The sequence below is a fragment of the Ciconia boyciana genome, chromosome 1 (assembly GCF_034638445.1).
Source record: "Ciconia boyciana chromosome 1, ASM3463844v1, whole genome shotgun sequence".
In the NCBI taxonomy this organism is placed as follows: Eukaryota; Metazoa; Chordata; class Aves; order Ciconiiformes; family Ciconiidae; genus Ciconia; species Ciconia boyciana.
In genome coordinates, this window is record NC_132934.1 from 74,043,818 (window position 1) to 74,060,008 (window position 16,191).

The window sequence follows — 16,191 nt, forward strand, 5'->3', positions numbered from 1 at the left end:
GATGCTGGATATAGTGAATTTTCTGTAATGATGTATGTTTTAGTATTTGTTTCTTGCATTAGTATAATGTTTTAGAGCCCAAGCTGTGAACTAGTTGACATTGTGCTAGGTATTGTACCAATTAGAACATAAAGATTATTTCCACACTGTAGGTATAACCTACAAATAAACAACCAAAAACTCTGACAGTTTTTCCATAGAATCTAAAGCGTATTTTACCTCTGGATGAAATATGAAGAAATTGAAAATTTATTTCCAATGCAGGCATTTGTGGTTCAAATTGAGAGATTGCCAATGAAAGTTTTACAGACGTTGATCTTGTTCTTGGAGGTCTCTTCACACAAATGTAGTTGTTCTTTGTAATAGGACCTTCAGTTGCATCTTTTAAAACATGTAGTCTTTGCATGATATGACTGTGAACTTGGTTGGCTCTATGCAAAACATACTGTGCTGATTCCGATTCTCTGCCTTGTTTCACGTTCTTGGCAAATAATGCAATAGCATTGAAGATAAAGAACAGGTCTATATCTTAACCTGGAAACATTAAAATTATAAATAAGTTATTATGGGAGTAATCTATGCAGTTAAGATGTAGGTTAGCTGTTATTGCAGTAGGCAGCATTTCTTGTTATATAGTGTACGTTAGAGTTGGGAAAATTCATTTTTTTTCTGTGGAGAAAGATATGCCTAATTTCAAAACAGCCTTTCAAAGGAAAACCTGACTAATTATTGCATTTTCTGTGTTTACATTAATGAAACTACAGTACTGTGATTCATTACCATGTTTATATTAAAACTCAAGTATGTCTGTAATTTCTGCCAAATATAGGGGGATATAGGATTCCTTACTCTGGGAATTGGGAGAGGGACCAATCCATTTTGAGATATTAGACAGTTTTAACCTTTATTTTGGAAAACTATTTTATATGTGAAAAGGTTGCTGACAGAGATAAAGAATAAACAATTCTCCAACCCTATTTTTTAAAATAAATTGTTTATTCGCCAAATTTTCTTCCTCCCTCTCCAATGCGAAGATTAAAAATGTATAAAATACAGAGTAGTCTATTTTTTTTGAAACATCTTTTTAAAATCTGAACTAATTGACTGTATCACATTGGCACAACATTAGAGTTACATGGTGAAAGTTCCACTCCTTGAAGACTTTAGGAAATACATGGCACTTCTCTTGTGTTTTCATTTTATGTGAGTGCTAGGTAGAGTTTCTGACGTGCTCAGAGCATATGGATCAAGGGAACACTGAAATGTTTCTGCAATACCTGCATGATAGTTACCACATTATGTACAAAGCTAACAAATATAAAGCAGTTTACATGGTTTATGTATTTTCACAGCTCTTCCTCTCCGGCTTGTTCTCAATTTGTCATTTTCTACTGATATCAATAAATTACTTACCTGCCAAAGCATATGGGCACTCAGTGAGGCTTTTTTGTCATGTTGCAGCTGTTGATTCTTCTGTGGTTTTGGGGTTGGGGGGGTATTAGGAGAATGCCCTGCATTTCCATTTAAAATTCTGTATTAGACCCCATTTTGAATTTTGATTGATCAGATAGAATATTTCCTTTATGTTAAGTTGTATGGGGAAAAATTTATTACAGAAATTTACTAATATCTTGATGCTGTGATGAGCAGTATCTCCCCAAAATGTGTATATAGGAAAGCTGCTTTTATGTAAACTGTCTTGAAGCAGTAAAAGAAAGATGACCAATTGGATATCTGTATGTATGTGTGTGTGTATAACATTACACAATAAGGCATCTCCAAATATTTTGTGTCTTAGAACCATAGGCCATCTAGTCCATCCTCCCACTGAAAGTGGGACTCTCAGCAGTAGCAGACCAGGTCAGCTGTGGCTTTGTCTGTTGAATGCAGTGCTGCACACTACTCTCTTTAAGAAAATTGTTTTTTTCTGATGTGCAGTCTGAACCTCCTAAGCTAAAACTATGTCAGTTACCATTTGGTAGGTCATCTCTGTATCATTTCCGTGGAAGTACATAGGTGTAGCCACTGTTAGATCAGGGTGCCAACCTAGAGGCCAATTCTGTTGTCGTCATAACAGTATTTAGAATTTGTGGACTGGGCATTGCTTTAGAAAAGGTAAATGTGATTTTATCTTGATTTCAGCTGAATCTATTCACCCTAGCTTCTCATCAATGGCAATAAAATTATTTGGTTTTTGTCATGTGTTGAATCAAAAAAGATTGGCGAGTAATAATATTATTAGATTGCAGTGCCTTCGTATTGCTTGATTATGCCTCCTAGCAGGGTATGTATATGCTGCAGAATTACTTCAGGTGATTTACAATCAAATCCATTCCCACCTGCCAAGAGGGAAACCATCTACAGAACAGAGAAAATTGAGTGCTGAGGGGTTTCTGTCCTGTTCTGCATCCACACAGGCATTGCACAAACTCTTTTGAAGACTACTAATAATAGCTGGGCAAGACTGACTTACATATCTGCTGCTTTCATTCCAGTTATTAGGAAAGTATGGGTCTAGGTCACAGTAATGATCAACACACAGTGTACTTAGAGTTGAGAGTCCTGTTTTGATGAAAGAGAAGAAACAAAGCCCAATATGTGTAATGAATGTTTCAGTGGTTGTTGGTTGCTAGGAGAAAGTGGTTTTCCTGAAGGAGACCATGCAAGTTGCATGCACAGGTGGAGGATGCACTAATGCAGCTTAGTATTGCCGATGGCTCTACTTGGCACATCAATATTTCTCAATCAAGCTTGTTATCAGAGAGTAGTGTCACTGCTTCAGGATCGTAGTAGCCAAGAAATGCTACTGAGCAACAAGTTCTTAGTGCTGTGAAAATAATTCACCATGATTCTTCCATGGTACACTAAGGGATGATTTCCCAACAGTCTTCAAGTAGGTTTCTCATGCCATCGGGAAGACATCTATAATGTGGCATTTGAGATCTGTGGCAGCTCTCTTCAGTTTTAGCTTGGTGCCAAGTAGTTCTGTGTTTCTCTTCATGTGTGTAATGTTTCTCTTCAGGTGGGTAATGTCCTTCAAATAGTTGCAGGCTTTTAGCAAATAGGTTTTCTAAGCTGTAGTAGAGAAACTGATTGTCTCACTATCTGAAGCTGTAGGATTTGCAAATAAAGCTAATCGTCTTCAGCAAAGAACAGGAGCTTTTAGCCAAGATAAAAGGAAGATGCTAGAAAAACAGCCAGGGGGCAGTTTGGCTGAGTTGATTTATAGCACAAAGAAAGTGATGTTTTATCTTCTTTTTAATGAGGAGCTTAAGATATAGTTGGTGTCTGTAAAAGCACACAGATTGTGCTTTTTCTGTGTGCTCTATGCACATAGAATTTTGGAAATTCAATTTGGCTTGTATAATTTTCTGGATTTATTTTTACCAAGGTGAAGAATTGCTTTTAAAATGCAGGGCTTTAGCAGTAGCCAATGATTGTCAAATGAAACTATATGACTCCAAAACATATGAAATCCATGGTGTCCTTACCTATTTCCAAGAATTCTTCAATTTTAACATCATAGTGATAACAAGTCCCCAGATTTGATATTAAATGTTTTCTTTGTTGAACACATATGAATAGGAACTACAATTTAGGAAGACAATTTAGTCTTTTTTTCCGTAGTGTTCTGTTGGCCTTTCTGCTTGCTTTTGAAATTAGCTCTATATCCTAACTCCCATGAACTAACAGCCTAGAGAGCTGGAAGATTTTTATCTTAATCCTGTACTTAGTCCACATTTCTGGGAAAGTACTGAATGGAATGAATTGGTAAAATGTGGCAGTTTCAGTGGCAGATCAAACATTGAAATTCATGGCAAATTGTAAGTTTACCTTCTTTCTGCCAGTGTGAGAGGGAGATGGGGTAAGAGAAAAAGGGAGGTGTGGTTAACTGAATGTTTGAAATTATTCCCGTAAGCTTTACACAAGAGACTGTACCATGAAAGCATTTTATATTCCCAAAAGTTTTTGAAATTCCATATGAAACGATAAATTCTGAATGTCTTCATTCCATGAATCCACTTCTGTGCATGTCTGCAAGCTTATTAAAATCAGGGTAAGAAGATTTAATTGCAACTGCTCAGGACTTGGACATGTGAGATTATGATTCTATTCTCGGCTATTCCACATAGCATGTTTGTGACTGGCCAGGCTACTTAGGTGAAATATTTCCAACTTGTTTGTCTGAAATTTAGGTTTGCAATTCATTTCTTCCTTCAATATGGCTACTTTTTTAGAAAAGCTTAGATGTAAATATCTCTTTTTTTTTGTTTCACTTTCTTCATGTGAAATAGAAATGATAGTGTTTCCTGAACCAGGAGACAGTAGTGTCTGAAATCTTTGTGGACCAAATTTATAAGTTTTGTTTTCATACCGCATTATTTGAACATCTAAAGCACTGCACAATGGTACAAAAATGTGGTATCTGTGAAATGTCACAGATCTCTCTATTCCAGTTTTGTGTCACAGGCCAGTGTGAGCCCCTCAGCTTGTGTTAGGCTCAAACCTTCTCTCAGGCAAACTCTTTCTAAAAATGGAACATTGTGTTTATGCTACAATGCAGAAATACAGTGGTTGTGAGGCAAGGAGCAGCACAGCATCAGGAATTACATTAACCAAGCTGTCAGATCTTTTGAGAAGCAGCAGTATATACTAATAGTGAATAATATGAATAGTGTAATTATTTAATGTGTTCCATTAGTGAAGAATGGTCCTAGTTTTGTATTTATGGAAATATTTGAGTATGAGTCTATGAGAGGACTTTCTGTGCAAGGAATTGAGCTATTACAGAATTGCAGTCTGTGATTTCCCTTATTGTTCTATATGGAATTGCTTCTTTCTAATTGAAAGCCCAGGTATATCTACATTGCAGACATGAAGTGCAGTTGCATGGGCGAAGAAGATTTTTATGTAGCTAACTTGACCAGCAGTAACAGTGAGCTACAGCAATGTGTTTTTCAGTCCAGTGCAATTACTGTATTAAAGCCTGCTCATACTTTCTCCCTATTCACACTTTCTGATCACCCCACTTAGTTAACTGGAAGAGCTGTTAGCAAACAGAAATAGTTTACATGACCAAAATGTAATAATGTGTCCAGTTTCTGTTCCTATGTTTAATATCTTATCAGCATCTTGGTGGTTTATATTTTAAAGAGGTAGTCATATTTGAAATGTTTTATATAATTCTTTGATAGATGAGATTACTAGATGACTGGTTTTTGTAGATCTGAAAATACCATTAGCTGGAGTAGAGGAGTCAGACCCCATTAAAATCAAATAGATGCTTTCCTTAAGATTTCCGTAATATCAGGTAGAAGGTTTCCTTAGGATCTCTAGGAAACCAATTCCCTCATCTTTCTTAACTTTAAAAATATGTATCTTCTGAAACTTGTGTCAGTGGAGAACAGACTGATGAGAAAGGGACAAAAAACCCCGCCAAACCATTACTAGTATATTTAATTTTCCTGAAGCAGTAGAAATGTGTGAGGCTATAAAGATTCAGGTAGTTTTGTCTCCCTTACAATCCAAATTCCTACAAAGCTGGAAGAAGGGGTCTTGATTAACTTAAATGGGCTTTGGACCAAATCAATGGGAGTTGGTGCAGGGCAACGTTTTAGCGCATATGGAAAAACTCTTAAAATGTAGTTAGTGCCATTGAAATCAATGATACTATGCACTATCCATGTGCTTGAGTGTTATTGGGCAAGATTGGTTTCTTCAATGCTTTCTCTACAGTCTAGCTGGACTGTAGCTTTCCAACATCTTTATTTCCCTTTGGGTGCATTTTGGGAGCTTCAGACTGCATTTTCAGCTGTGCTGCTGCCCTAGGTGCCCTTTTCATTCTCTAAGGCAAGAATTTTATGTCAATTCCAACCACTTACCTGTTGTCTTGTCAGAGCTAGTTTACTTCCCTGCCTACTGCTCCAAATCAAACATTCCTGCATCAGAGTTGGAGCATCCATCAGGTCAGGGGAAAGGTTAAAGAAGCCAACGGTAAGTTGTGCCCTTCTTTTCTTCCCATTGCTTGCGGAGTGTAGCAGAAGCTCATTCTTTGGTTTGACGAATATTTGATAAGCATGTTATGAATAGTTTAGGTTAGATGCCTTGCAGAGGATGGACTAGACAAAGTCCTTCCAGCCATATTTTCTATCATTTCCATGACTGACTCACAACTGATTCAGAGCCTTGACTCCCTTTTGCTTTGTCATTTGTTCTGTGGTTTATTACCCACTGTACAGTCAACCTGATGCAATGATTTCAGGCCCCAGTCCAATTACATGTGCTAACATATTCTCAGATGAAATCTCAGGGAAGCTTTATGTTGAAAGATTTCTGGGTGTTCTCCCTGGGGTTGCAAAACATATTTTGTTATATTTTGCTTCTCTTTATTTTTTCATAGTAGGAAAATTAGGGCTTTCTTCCTGCTCAAATCTTATTATATCTTGGCACACTTTCCATTCTCAAGCCTCAGGCTCTGCTGTAAATTTAAAATAGTAAAGGGATTATAGGATAGCTTACATCAACATTACTTTTTATATTTAGGAGCTAGTAATAGATTTCTAAGAATTTATTTAACTCTGTCTTATCCTGTTTTGAGTTGATAGAACTCTTATTGTCCTTACTGTTTTTAGTATAGACTTGATTACCATATAGGGCTTAAACCTATACAGAAAGTGATGGTCTCTGCCCTGGAAAACTAGCAGTCTTTTCCAAAGAAGGTGGGGATGGAAAAGAAACAAAACCACAGACCTTGGTTTACCCAAGGCCTGTAGGACATAGGTCTTCTCTTTTTTACTCAATTAGATGCTGCTGTGGTGTCAGCTAGTGATTACTGTATAGAGCTGAGAGGTAGTAAGTCAGACAAACTAGACAAAAATAACACCTGCTAGAAGAGGTTGCAGTTGGTTTCATCTACTGGAGCTGTATTCAGCATTTCTATTTCTAAGGCAGGGTTTAGGAACAGGCAGAACAGGTGATTGCTTATTTTGTCCCAATGGAGGAGAAAAGTACCAGTTTCCCTAACACCACACACAGCCTCCTTTCCCTGCTTATCTAGTTGCATAGCCTAGCACTGCTGCTGTCTGCGCTGAGGCCACTGGTGGAAGAGTTGGCATGTCATCCTTGATTCCTCTCAGAGTTTGGCAATAGTTCGGCACAAGCCTTTTTTTGTGTGTGTGCAGTAGTAGCTGTTAAGCATGATTTGTGATGTCTGCCTACTGAAAGCAGGCCCGTGTGGTGAAGGCTCTTCCTGGGTCAGGTGGCAATTCCCTGTGGGCTGCTCATAGTAGCTGCTCTACAGGAGCAATTGTGTACAATGTATAGTAGCCTGAACCCTGCTGCATGAGGCTGCTGGGCTGGAATATCTAATGGATGAGCTTCTCCAGCCAGCTAAGATCACTGTTCAGGTCAGCAAGAAAATGGGGGCAATCCTCTGCCACCTGCAGCTCAACATCTGGAAAGCGATGAAGCTGAATGAGTTACAGGAGAAAGGTGGTAGCTTGCTCATTGGGTGCAATGCTAAAAAAAAACTTGTTTAAGAGAAGAGAGGGTTTCAGCTTCCAAAGGTGAATTAACAAGCCACTTTCTTCAGCCTAGTTAGTATCCTCAACCTAGTTCCCTACCACTGCTTCTCTTTGGCAGTGCAAACCTCTTCTCCTCAGTCTGTCATATAGGAGAAGCCTCAGGTTCAGGAGGCCAGGCAGAAGGTGTTGTGGGGCGAAAGTAGCTGCTCCAGCAGAAAGAATGGCTTCCTGGGATAGAGATGTGTCTGCTGGGGAGGGCCAAAAGCAATGATGAGGGTGCCACGGCCATAAGGACTGAACAGCAGGAAAACGACATCCTCATCCCTGGAGCCCTCCTCAAAACCATTCTGTCTAGTCCCAGCCTTATTCTCTCCAACTCCCCCTGGCTATGCTTTGTTACCTTTCCCCTTTATAGTAATTCGTCATGCTCTTTGTAATCTGTTTCCTTCTCAAAATTTGCTCTGCTACTGCAGCCACATTTTGCTGTTCACAAGTGCAAGGGCAAAACAAGTTATTCAATTTTGCCTACGCTTCTGTGTCTGTTATTGCATCAGAAGGCCCTGATCTTTCCTAGGATATGCTTACAAACTCAGCATAAGTAATAAAAAATAATAATTGCAGTTGCTTTGTGATCTTGAATGAATCACCTTGACTAGAAGTCAGGGAGGTTACTTATTTCATCAGAATAGATTACAGTTAGTCTCACTGAGTGGATTTTAATGTTTTGAGAATCTCTGCTGAAACTCGCCATTATAGTTAGGTAACTTGTGAGCTGTTTTACAGCTGAGGCTGCCAGTTCTGTTTTTACTCAAGTAAATGATAGAAACGCTTGGCCCAGCACAGTGTTTAGAAAAATTTGGGTATGTCAAATGAATTACACCTGTTACAGCTGCTCAACCTACTGCTTATGGTCTAGTAGTTTCAGTGCAGTGAAAATAACTGCAGCCAAGGATCATTTGGGAAGGCATTGGCAAAACTTGATGGAAAGAGTAGGACAAAATATGCACTTGCCACCTGCACCTACCCGAGACAGCTCTCTAGGGTAAGAAAGGTAGGAATATAGTAATCAGAGTAACAGCTCTGGGCAGAGGCTGCTGTCAGCTCCAAATCCACTTAAGGCTATTGCAAAGGCTGGGTAGAATAAGCGTTAAACTGACATCTTGGCTAGGGGCACCAGAATGTCTTGCTACAGCTTTGGTTAAAATTGACACTGACCAGCATGTCACTTTTAATTTGACTTAGCTCATAACTGACAAGATCTATTTTGATCAAATGATAAATTTTAGTTTCAGGAGATCACAATATATCTTCTTTACTTGAGTTGGGTAGAGCTTCGCTCTGGAAGAAGTTGTGTTGGAATCAGCAGGCACTTTTCAGATGAGGGGCTATTCAAAAAAGTGCGTCTGGTTGAGACAGTGGCTGTTTGTAGGTGTAGTGTTGCTATATAAGCCCTGAAAATCAACAGTATCCAGCTGGCTTCCCCACCACTCCCTTTTGCCTACCATAGGCAGGGCAATCTGGTTCTTCCTATTTCTTACTGGAGTGCCCCAGGCTGGGACCAAGGCACATATATCTTGTATGTACTGCACTGCTGTGATATGGACAGTTTGCAGGGCTGGAACTATGTCTTTGTCATTTTACTTTAGGCAACAGGGGTCGAATAGCTGCACTCAATAGACTCTGTGCCACATCTATTTCTTTCTTTATCTCCCTTATCCTTTTGTTCCTGCATTTACCAGTTTTCCTTCCAGTTTAATGGTTTTATTAGGCAGCAGCATCAGAAGATTCTTGAGACCATGTTGATAAACAAAGCAAGCAGAACACAAACCTGGTTGAAAATTGCCCTTTGTATTGGCAGTACAAACAGCGGAGATCTGGATGCGTGTTAATGCCAGTCCCTAATGCATCCTTAATATGCTGCTTCCAGGGCTGGGGGAATGTTGACAAAGGAAATAAATAAATTGCTGTTTATAAAGGTCATAGGTGATATCATGGTAGCACTGAGATAATTTTTTAATGAGTGATATTAAAGTAATAGGTATTGATACTTAATCAGTATTCCTGGTATTAGTCACCTGGCCTTGCTCTGCTCTCTTTATGTGGATTTTTCTGAGTGTTTGGTTTCCCTCCTGCTGGTGCTGCTGTTCAGCACCACAAAAATGCTGGGACAGGACTTTGGGGCATGTTAAGCCAAAAGGGTCTGTGGGTCAAGTGAGATCTTGTGGAGGAGGTCTCACTACTCAGGGACCTAGAAGAAGTTGAGGGTGCTGGCAATACTTTGTGCTGCAGACCACACTGTGGGAGAGAGCACTCCAAGGATGGGTTCTCCAGTGCTCCCCTCTACATCCCCCTCCATGTTAAAAGAAAGATTGAATGTTTTGCAGTGCTTGATCGTGTCTTGACGTAAAAAGCATTGGGATTCTGGAAGATTCAGGTGACTTTGCACACTGTTAACTTGCACTACTCGGTGCTTGGTGAAAAGAGGGAGAAAAATACAATGGAATGAATAAGAGGGAAGAGCCTTAAGAAAGGATCTTAAGAAAATAATGGCCAAGAAAAATGTTAAATGCATCTCCTGATAGCTTAACAGGATTATAAGGATCAGGAAAATTGCCTTTTTGCCTCTTTAATGATTATTCCCCTACTGGTCTGTGCAGTTTACCCTATATTTGAGGTCTTCTGCAGGGTGTTCCTACTGTTGTTTGAAGGAAGTGTTATTTATGGGTCAAGTGTCGTACCTGATATTGTTGAGTCAGGTGTTTGCAAAATGCCTGAATGAAAGCTGGTTTCCCTAAATGCTGAAGGGGGTGAGAAACAGCAGGTGGGCTCCTTGTTCAGAGCGCGCAGCTCCAGGAAGCTCTGTGGTCCAGAAGCTGTTTGCTTCTTTTCTGAATAAGCATCATAGCTACCTACCTCTCTAGGCTTTCTGCCTTCAGGTGACTCAACCTGAAATCCAGTTCAGTGATTTCTGTTTGTGACTGCAGAAAGTCCCCAGTCCTTGGGGCTGAGAGCTAAGTAAGCAGTGTGGGCTACTGCTCTGAGCCATAGTCACTGCTGTGTGACTGCCCATGACACAGGAGTACCCATTTTATTGAACTTGCAGGAGTGAGCGCTTGGCCCACCTCTTATCTCTAATGAGCCAGCATAGGAGTGACTCTGGATCTGGGACCCTGTTTGTATTAACCATTAGAGCATAACAGTGTGCTTGTACTTGATCAGCATAGTTTTATTAAATTATCACTCACGTGACTCTGTCCAAGGCTTTCTAGAACCCCAGGTCTCCAAATCTGGAGAAATATCTTTGGTGGCAAAAATGGGTCAAAGAAAGCCCAAATGCTCCCAAGTGAGCGTGTTTCTTCACTTGTGGCTGCAGCTCGTGCTCCCTCTACATGTGCTTGTGGGCCTGTGAGAAGAGCCAGATTAAAATCGTTCCCCATCCTTAAAGTAAAAGCTATTTGTTAATCCTAATGAGCTTAGCAAACTGTTTTATAGTGCTGCCTTTCAACTAGTTGTGCTACACAGAACTGAGGAAGTGGCAAACTGAGGCATAAAAGCAGAAATCAGCACACTGATGGGCGTTCTAAGGGATGACACTCCATATGATAATTCTGGTCCCCAGGCCAGTTTATTGTAAAGATAATTACCTTAATGAAAATGACCTGAGATGAGACACAAGCCTTGACTTCAGGGAGAGCTGTTAATACCACTGGCAGTAGGAGTTCTTCAGAAGCTGTGATTCTGTCCAGAGATAAAGCCAAGGATGTAACTGTGTTCTACATCCTCGCTTAAGCCCCATTGACATCCTGCTCCTGCATAAGTGTTTTCCTGATCTGAGTCTTGCATTGTGGATAATTGCAAACACTCCTTTGTGGTTTTTATTTTGATCTGCGCTCTTCTGTGATATCTTTTTTCCCAAAGTGCATGATAAGAGGTTGTCAGGTAAAATTCATTTTTATTTTCAGGACATCATTAAGTAGTGCTTTTCTCATTGGAGCATTCACTGTCAGCAGGATAAAGGGTACTATAAAGAGTTAAGAAGAGTAATTGTTGTTTCATCAGATTATGTATTAGTTCAACCAGGCTAATGCACTGTAATATCTAGACAAGCCCAATAATTGGAGATAGTTTGAAACAAGCTTTTAGCTATTCATGTGCTCCAGCTCTAAGTTAATTTCACATCTAAGCCATTAAGCAAAAAAAAACCCCAACAAACCAAAACCGAATCCAACCAATCAATAAAAATAGGCCATTGTTCATTAAAGACCTCTTGAAAATCAGGTTGTTTACAGAGACAGGGGTGCGTGTGTTCTTTTTCAAAAGCTGGGACTAATTTTTTCTTGTTTTGCAAAATGTGTGCTGAGTCTGAGAAGTCAAAGTCAGTGATATCTCTTGCAGAACCGCCTTTTTAGAGCACATGCAAATAATTTGAACAACAGTCTGAACTGCCTGCATTCCAGTCTATTCTATATGTACCCAGCGTAGAGGAGTAAGATTTCGCTTGGGTGTCTGTAATAAGGGTCAATGCTTTCTGAGTCATGTTAGGAAAGAAAATGGAGCTTTGAATACAATTCTTTGTTGAATTCTTCCTTGCCTCTGATCAGCACCGTTTAAATGCTCAGATGGCGTAGAAAGAGAATGGAGAGGGTGGATCAAGACTCTGCCCACTTCATATCTGTCTCTAGTTGTTTAGCCCCTATCTGTGTATAAAAAGGGAGTGACGTGCCAGAGATCCTGCTTTCCTCCTTCCCCTGCTGTTCTTTAGGATGATTAAGAACAGCTACCATACAAGTTACTATAAAGAAAATAAACTCTATCCCAGCCAAAACCAGTACAAAAGATTATGCTTCATTTCTCCAGCTAGTCATGGTTTGTAAGAGAAAGTCTCTACAGTTAATCATGCAGGGAAACACTTAGCTGTCTTTGCTAATGGGATCTTTCGAGGAAAATATGAACGTGAATGAACAAGCTAGTGTGACCCAAGTAATCTGCTGACTGCTGTCTCTGATCTCTCACATTGGTTTTACGCATTAAAGGAAAATCAGCGTAACATGTCTACTTAGTTGTGAGGGGGATTAATTTCTGATGATCAGCTTACATTCTGAGGTACAGCAATTGGGTGTTTCTGGAACTTGTATAGATGTGTTAATCTAGATATCCAAGAAATTTTCATCTGCTAATTTTCTGGTTTTACACCTTGTACTGCTTCCTCCACTTAACAGTGCTTCAAAATATGCTAACTACTTCTGGTATAAGCAGCATTGTGTGTATGTGTGCATACACAGTATGAATACTTTGCCAGCTACTTAGAGGTTAGCTGCCTCTAACTATTCTGTCATTAAATGTCCCTGCAGATAAAATATTGCATTTGTCCATGTTCACTGATGCAGAATCATTTTTAAATCAGTCTGACTTAGTTATTTTTATACACTTCATTTTTGTCTTCGTGTTCCTTCAGGCTTCAGACTTGATTATCACCCCAGCTACGACTTTCAAGGAAAAACCAGACCCCAGTGGTTTGGTATTTGGAACTGTGTTCACTGATAATATGCTGACAATTGAATGGTCCTTGGCTTCAGGATGGGAGAAACCTTGTATTAAGCCACTTGAGAACCTTTCGTTGCATCCAGCCTCCTCGTCTCTGCATTATGCTATAGAAGTGAGTACTGAATCGATTTGGAATCTGCTATTTTGCTTCATTAGCTCTTGAAGCCATAGCTTTGTAATACGAGGACTATTACTGTCTTAAGTTTATTAGTACTGAGTTACATTTTGTTTTGTTAACTGATGTCCTTCCAGAATAATTCCATTTATTTACAACAGGGTTATGTTTATGTTAGTATAACTCAGAAGCAACTCTGGCCTGTGGATTCCAGCTCACTTAACTTTCTAGCCCAGTGAAGGTGAGCCCTTTCTTGAGCGGTGACAAGTTCATTTGAGAAAGCATTCTAGTTCACTGACAGTGGATTGGTCCAATTACTGTCGCTGATGTGACTTAATGAAGCACTGGATAAGACTGGGTGAGATTCCAAAAGTAGCTTTAATTTGGGGGCTGAACATGCACTTTGTGAAAGTTATTTTAAGCTGTTTTAAAGATTCATAGCTTCGATTGCAGGACAGACTAGACAGATGCTTGTTTGCAACTCTGATCAAGTCTGGAGAGCTCTGAACTAGTTCTGATGCATTCAGCATATACAAGTGTATTTAAAGCAGAGAATATACAGCAGGAACTTTGGAAGGTTTAATGTTAAGTCGGAAACCAGCGTGGTTAATAGTTTCCGTGCTTAGCTGCTTACTGTCTAAAGCTGCCTTTTGTGTTTCCAGAGCAGCTTTGGCTATGCTCACATCTGTGTGAGAGCCTCAGTAGGGCACGTATGCTGAAATGGAAGCCTGCTTCTCCTCCCACTTCTGGGTAGGTGGGAGTGTCTCCACTGAAGTTAGTGGAGTTGCTTGTGCTTCTTTATTATTTATTTTATTTTCCTTTTTTTTTTTTTTTTTAACCGCTGGTATAAGGGAAGGATCAAGCTTTTCCCTGCTTGTTGTCCTTGAGCTCCTGCCTTCACCATTTTTTGTTCTTGCTGTTTTTTCTCCATCTTAGTCACCAAGCCTCCAGAGGTCCTGTGTAAATTACAACAGGCCCCTGTGACTAAGGCTGCAGCTTATAAGCTGATCTGCCCAAGGAGTAAGAAACCACGCTGGAGTCCCAAATCTATATTTCACTCAGTAGCATATTGCTTTAATGCTCGGCCTCTGGCCCAGTCTGAAATCATTGCTAATATGAATATGCTCTTATTTTTTTTCCCATTTTTTTTTATTCTTTTACCCTTATTGCATCACGTTTCCTCTAGCCAAGAGGACAGACAGAGGAGAATCTGGTGCCAATGCTGTGGCTCAATGAATACACAGTGGGTATATTAAAAATGATGAATTTGGCATTCCCTCCCCTTTCTCCTTGCCCTCCATGATGCAGTGTGATAGTCTGGATCTGCTGAACTCCAGATCCAGCTCCTGTGATGTACAGATGTCAGATAATATTGTTTGCACACCACTGTAGCAACCAACCATCAAGCAACCACAACAGTTGCTTTTATTCAAGTTGAGCATTTCTGGAACACATCACTGTCTCCCTTTTTAATGAGTGAAAGGTTTTACTGAGCTCTGGAAGGTTAAAAGTATTTCTTTTTGGAGAAAAAGATTTAACAGCTTGAGAAGGCTTTGTGTTTCAGTAATGATGTGATTCTTATTTCTCTCAAACCATTGATCAAATCTTAGTAGTAACATTCCTTCCTCTTCCCTCTCATTAAAAGTTCTGTGAATGTGTTTGGGAGAAGGGTGGGGGGAAACAACTGTTCTGTGATAAGAAAGTAGCATTACAGGAATGTGGTATTAGTTAGTAACTGGCCTGATAAAAATCATATCAAAGTATCAACCATGTCACTATATCTATCACACCTTTATTAAAGATATAATTTTTTTTCTTGTAACTACAATGTTTATCCTAGGAACAGTTTCCTTTCCAAAACTGCATACAAAGCTTTTAATAAGGTTGGCATTGCCATAGGAATAAGATAAATTTTGAAGGCAAAAAGTTCTGGGTTCTAATTCTGGTTCTGCTACATAGTTGGCATGTAGCCTAAGGAAAATTGCTGGGATTCCTGCAACCCAGTTACAACCCAATTAAAATTTGTCATGTGGAAGGACCTAGCTCTGTCATGGGATTGCACAAAAGCTTTCTAAACATTGCATTCCACTGATCCTTATGGGAAAATGTTATAGAAATTAATAATAATGAAAGCTTGAATATTCTACTGAAATTACTTATACACAAATACTTTTTTCCAAATAAAAAACCTACATATGTAGACTTCCAACCACATAGAATGTATTTCCGGCCATTTTTTGTGGAACAGGCAGGAGGAGAAGTCTGAGGAGACTGACAGCAGTGATGCAGTTAAATTCATAGAACGTATACTGAAATTTAATGTACAAAGAAGTGCTTTAGAAAATAAATTCTAAATATCTGAACTCTTGTCTGTAAGCATAAGTGATCCTTTAATACTTAATCTAAATAATACCTGTATATATGCATATATTAATGTGAGTTTATATAATACATGTGTTTTCTGTCTATAACTATAACTGGAAATTATCAATCTGTAACTGAAAATAACTATAGATATTTTGTGGGCATATGTTTTTTGCTGCGGTTAGGAGATGTTGTAGAGCATTCTGCTGGGCGGGCACTGGTGGGATAAGGGTTTCTGGTAAATTGATTGTCAACACCAGTCATCCAGATTCTCCAGTTTGATGGGATAATTATGATTAATTTAAGTTTCCTGTAAAGTATAGATAAAACATTTTCATGCATCCTTCCTCCAGTGTAAGGCTGATACATCTGTGTCTTATGCTAGCTAAACCCCCTTCCACAGCATAGGGGCATATGAGGGAAATAAGTGACCAAGGATTTGCTATGACTACAGCAAGAACTGCAACAGAGTTCCCTTAATTACCTTATTCTATGCTTCCTACCAAAATGCATTTTGGACAGAGCCCTAAAAATGACTAACATATATAATTAAATTCTATAGATTTTTTCCATAAGGGAGAATACTATTTTGCCTCAGCCTTAGGTATCAGTCAGGATGTGAGGGAATAGTTAAGTTAAACACAT

At 39.3% G+C, this 16,191-nt stretch overlaps 1 protein-coding gene across 1 annotated transcript in view; it reads left to right on the top strand.

Annotated features, from left to right (window-relative positions):
• The window catches only part of BCAT1 (branched chain amino acid transaminase 1), a 66,832-nt gene that overhangs the window by 22,681 nt on the left and 27,960 nt on the right, over positions 1-16,191 (top strand). The window contains exon 3 of the mRNA XM_072874675.1: positions 12,979-13,179. Within this exon, the coding sequence (XP_072730776.1) occupies positions 12,979-13,179 (201 nt within the window). The remainder of the gene's footprint in view (positions 1-12,978; positions 13,180-16,191) is intronic.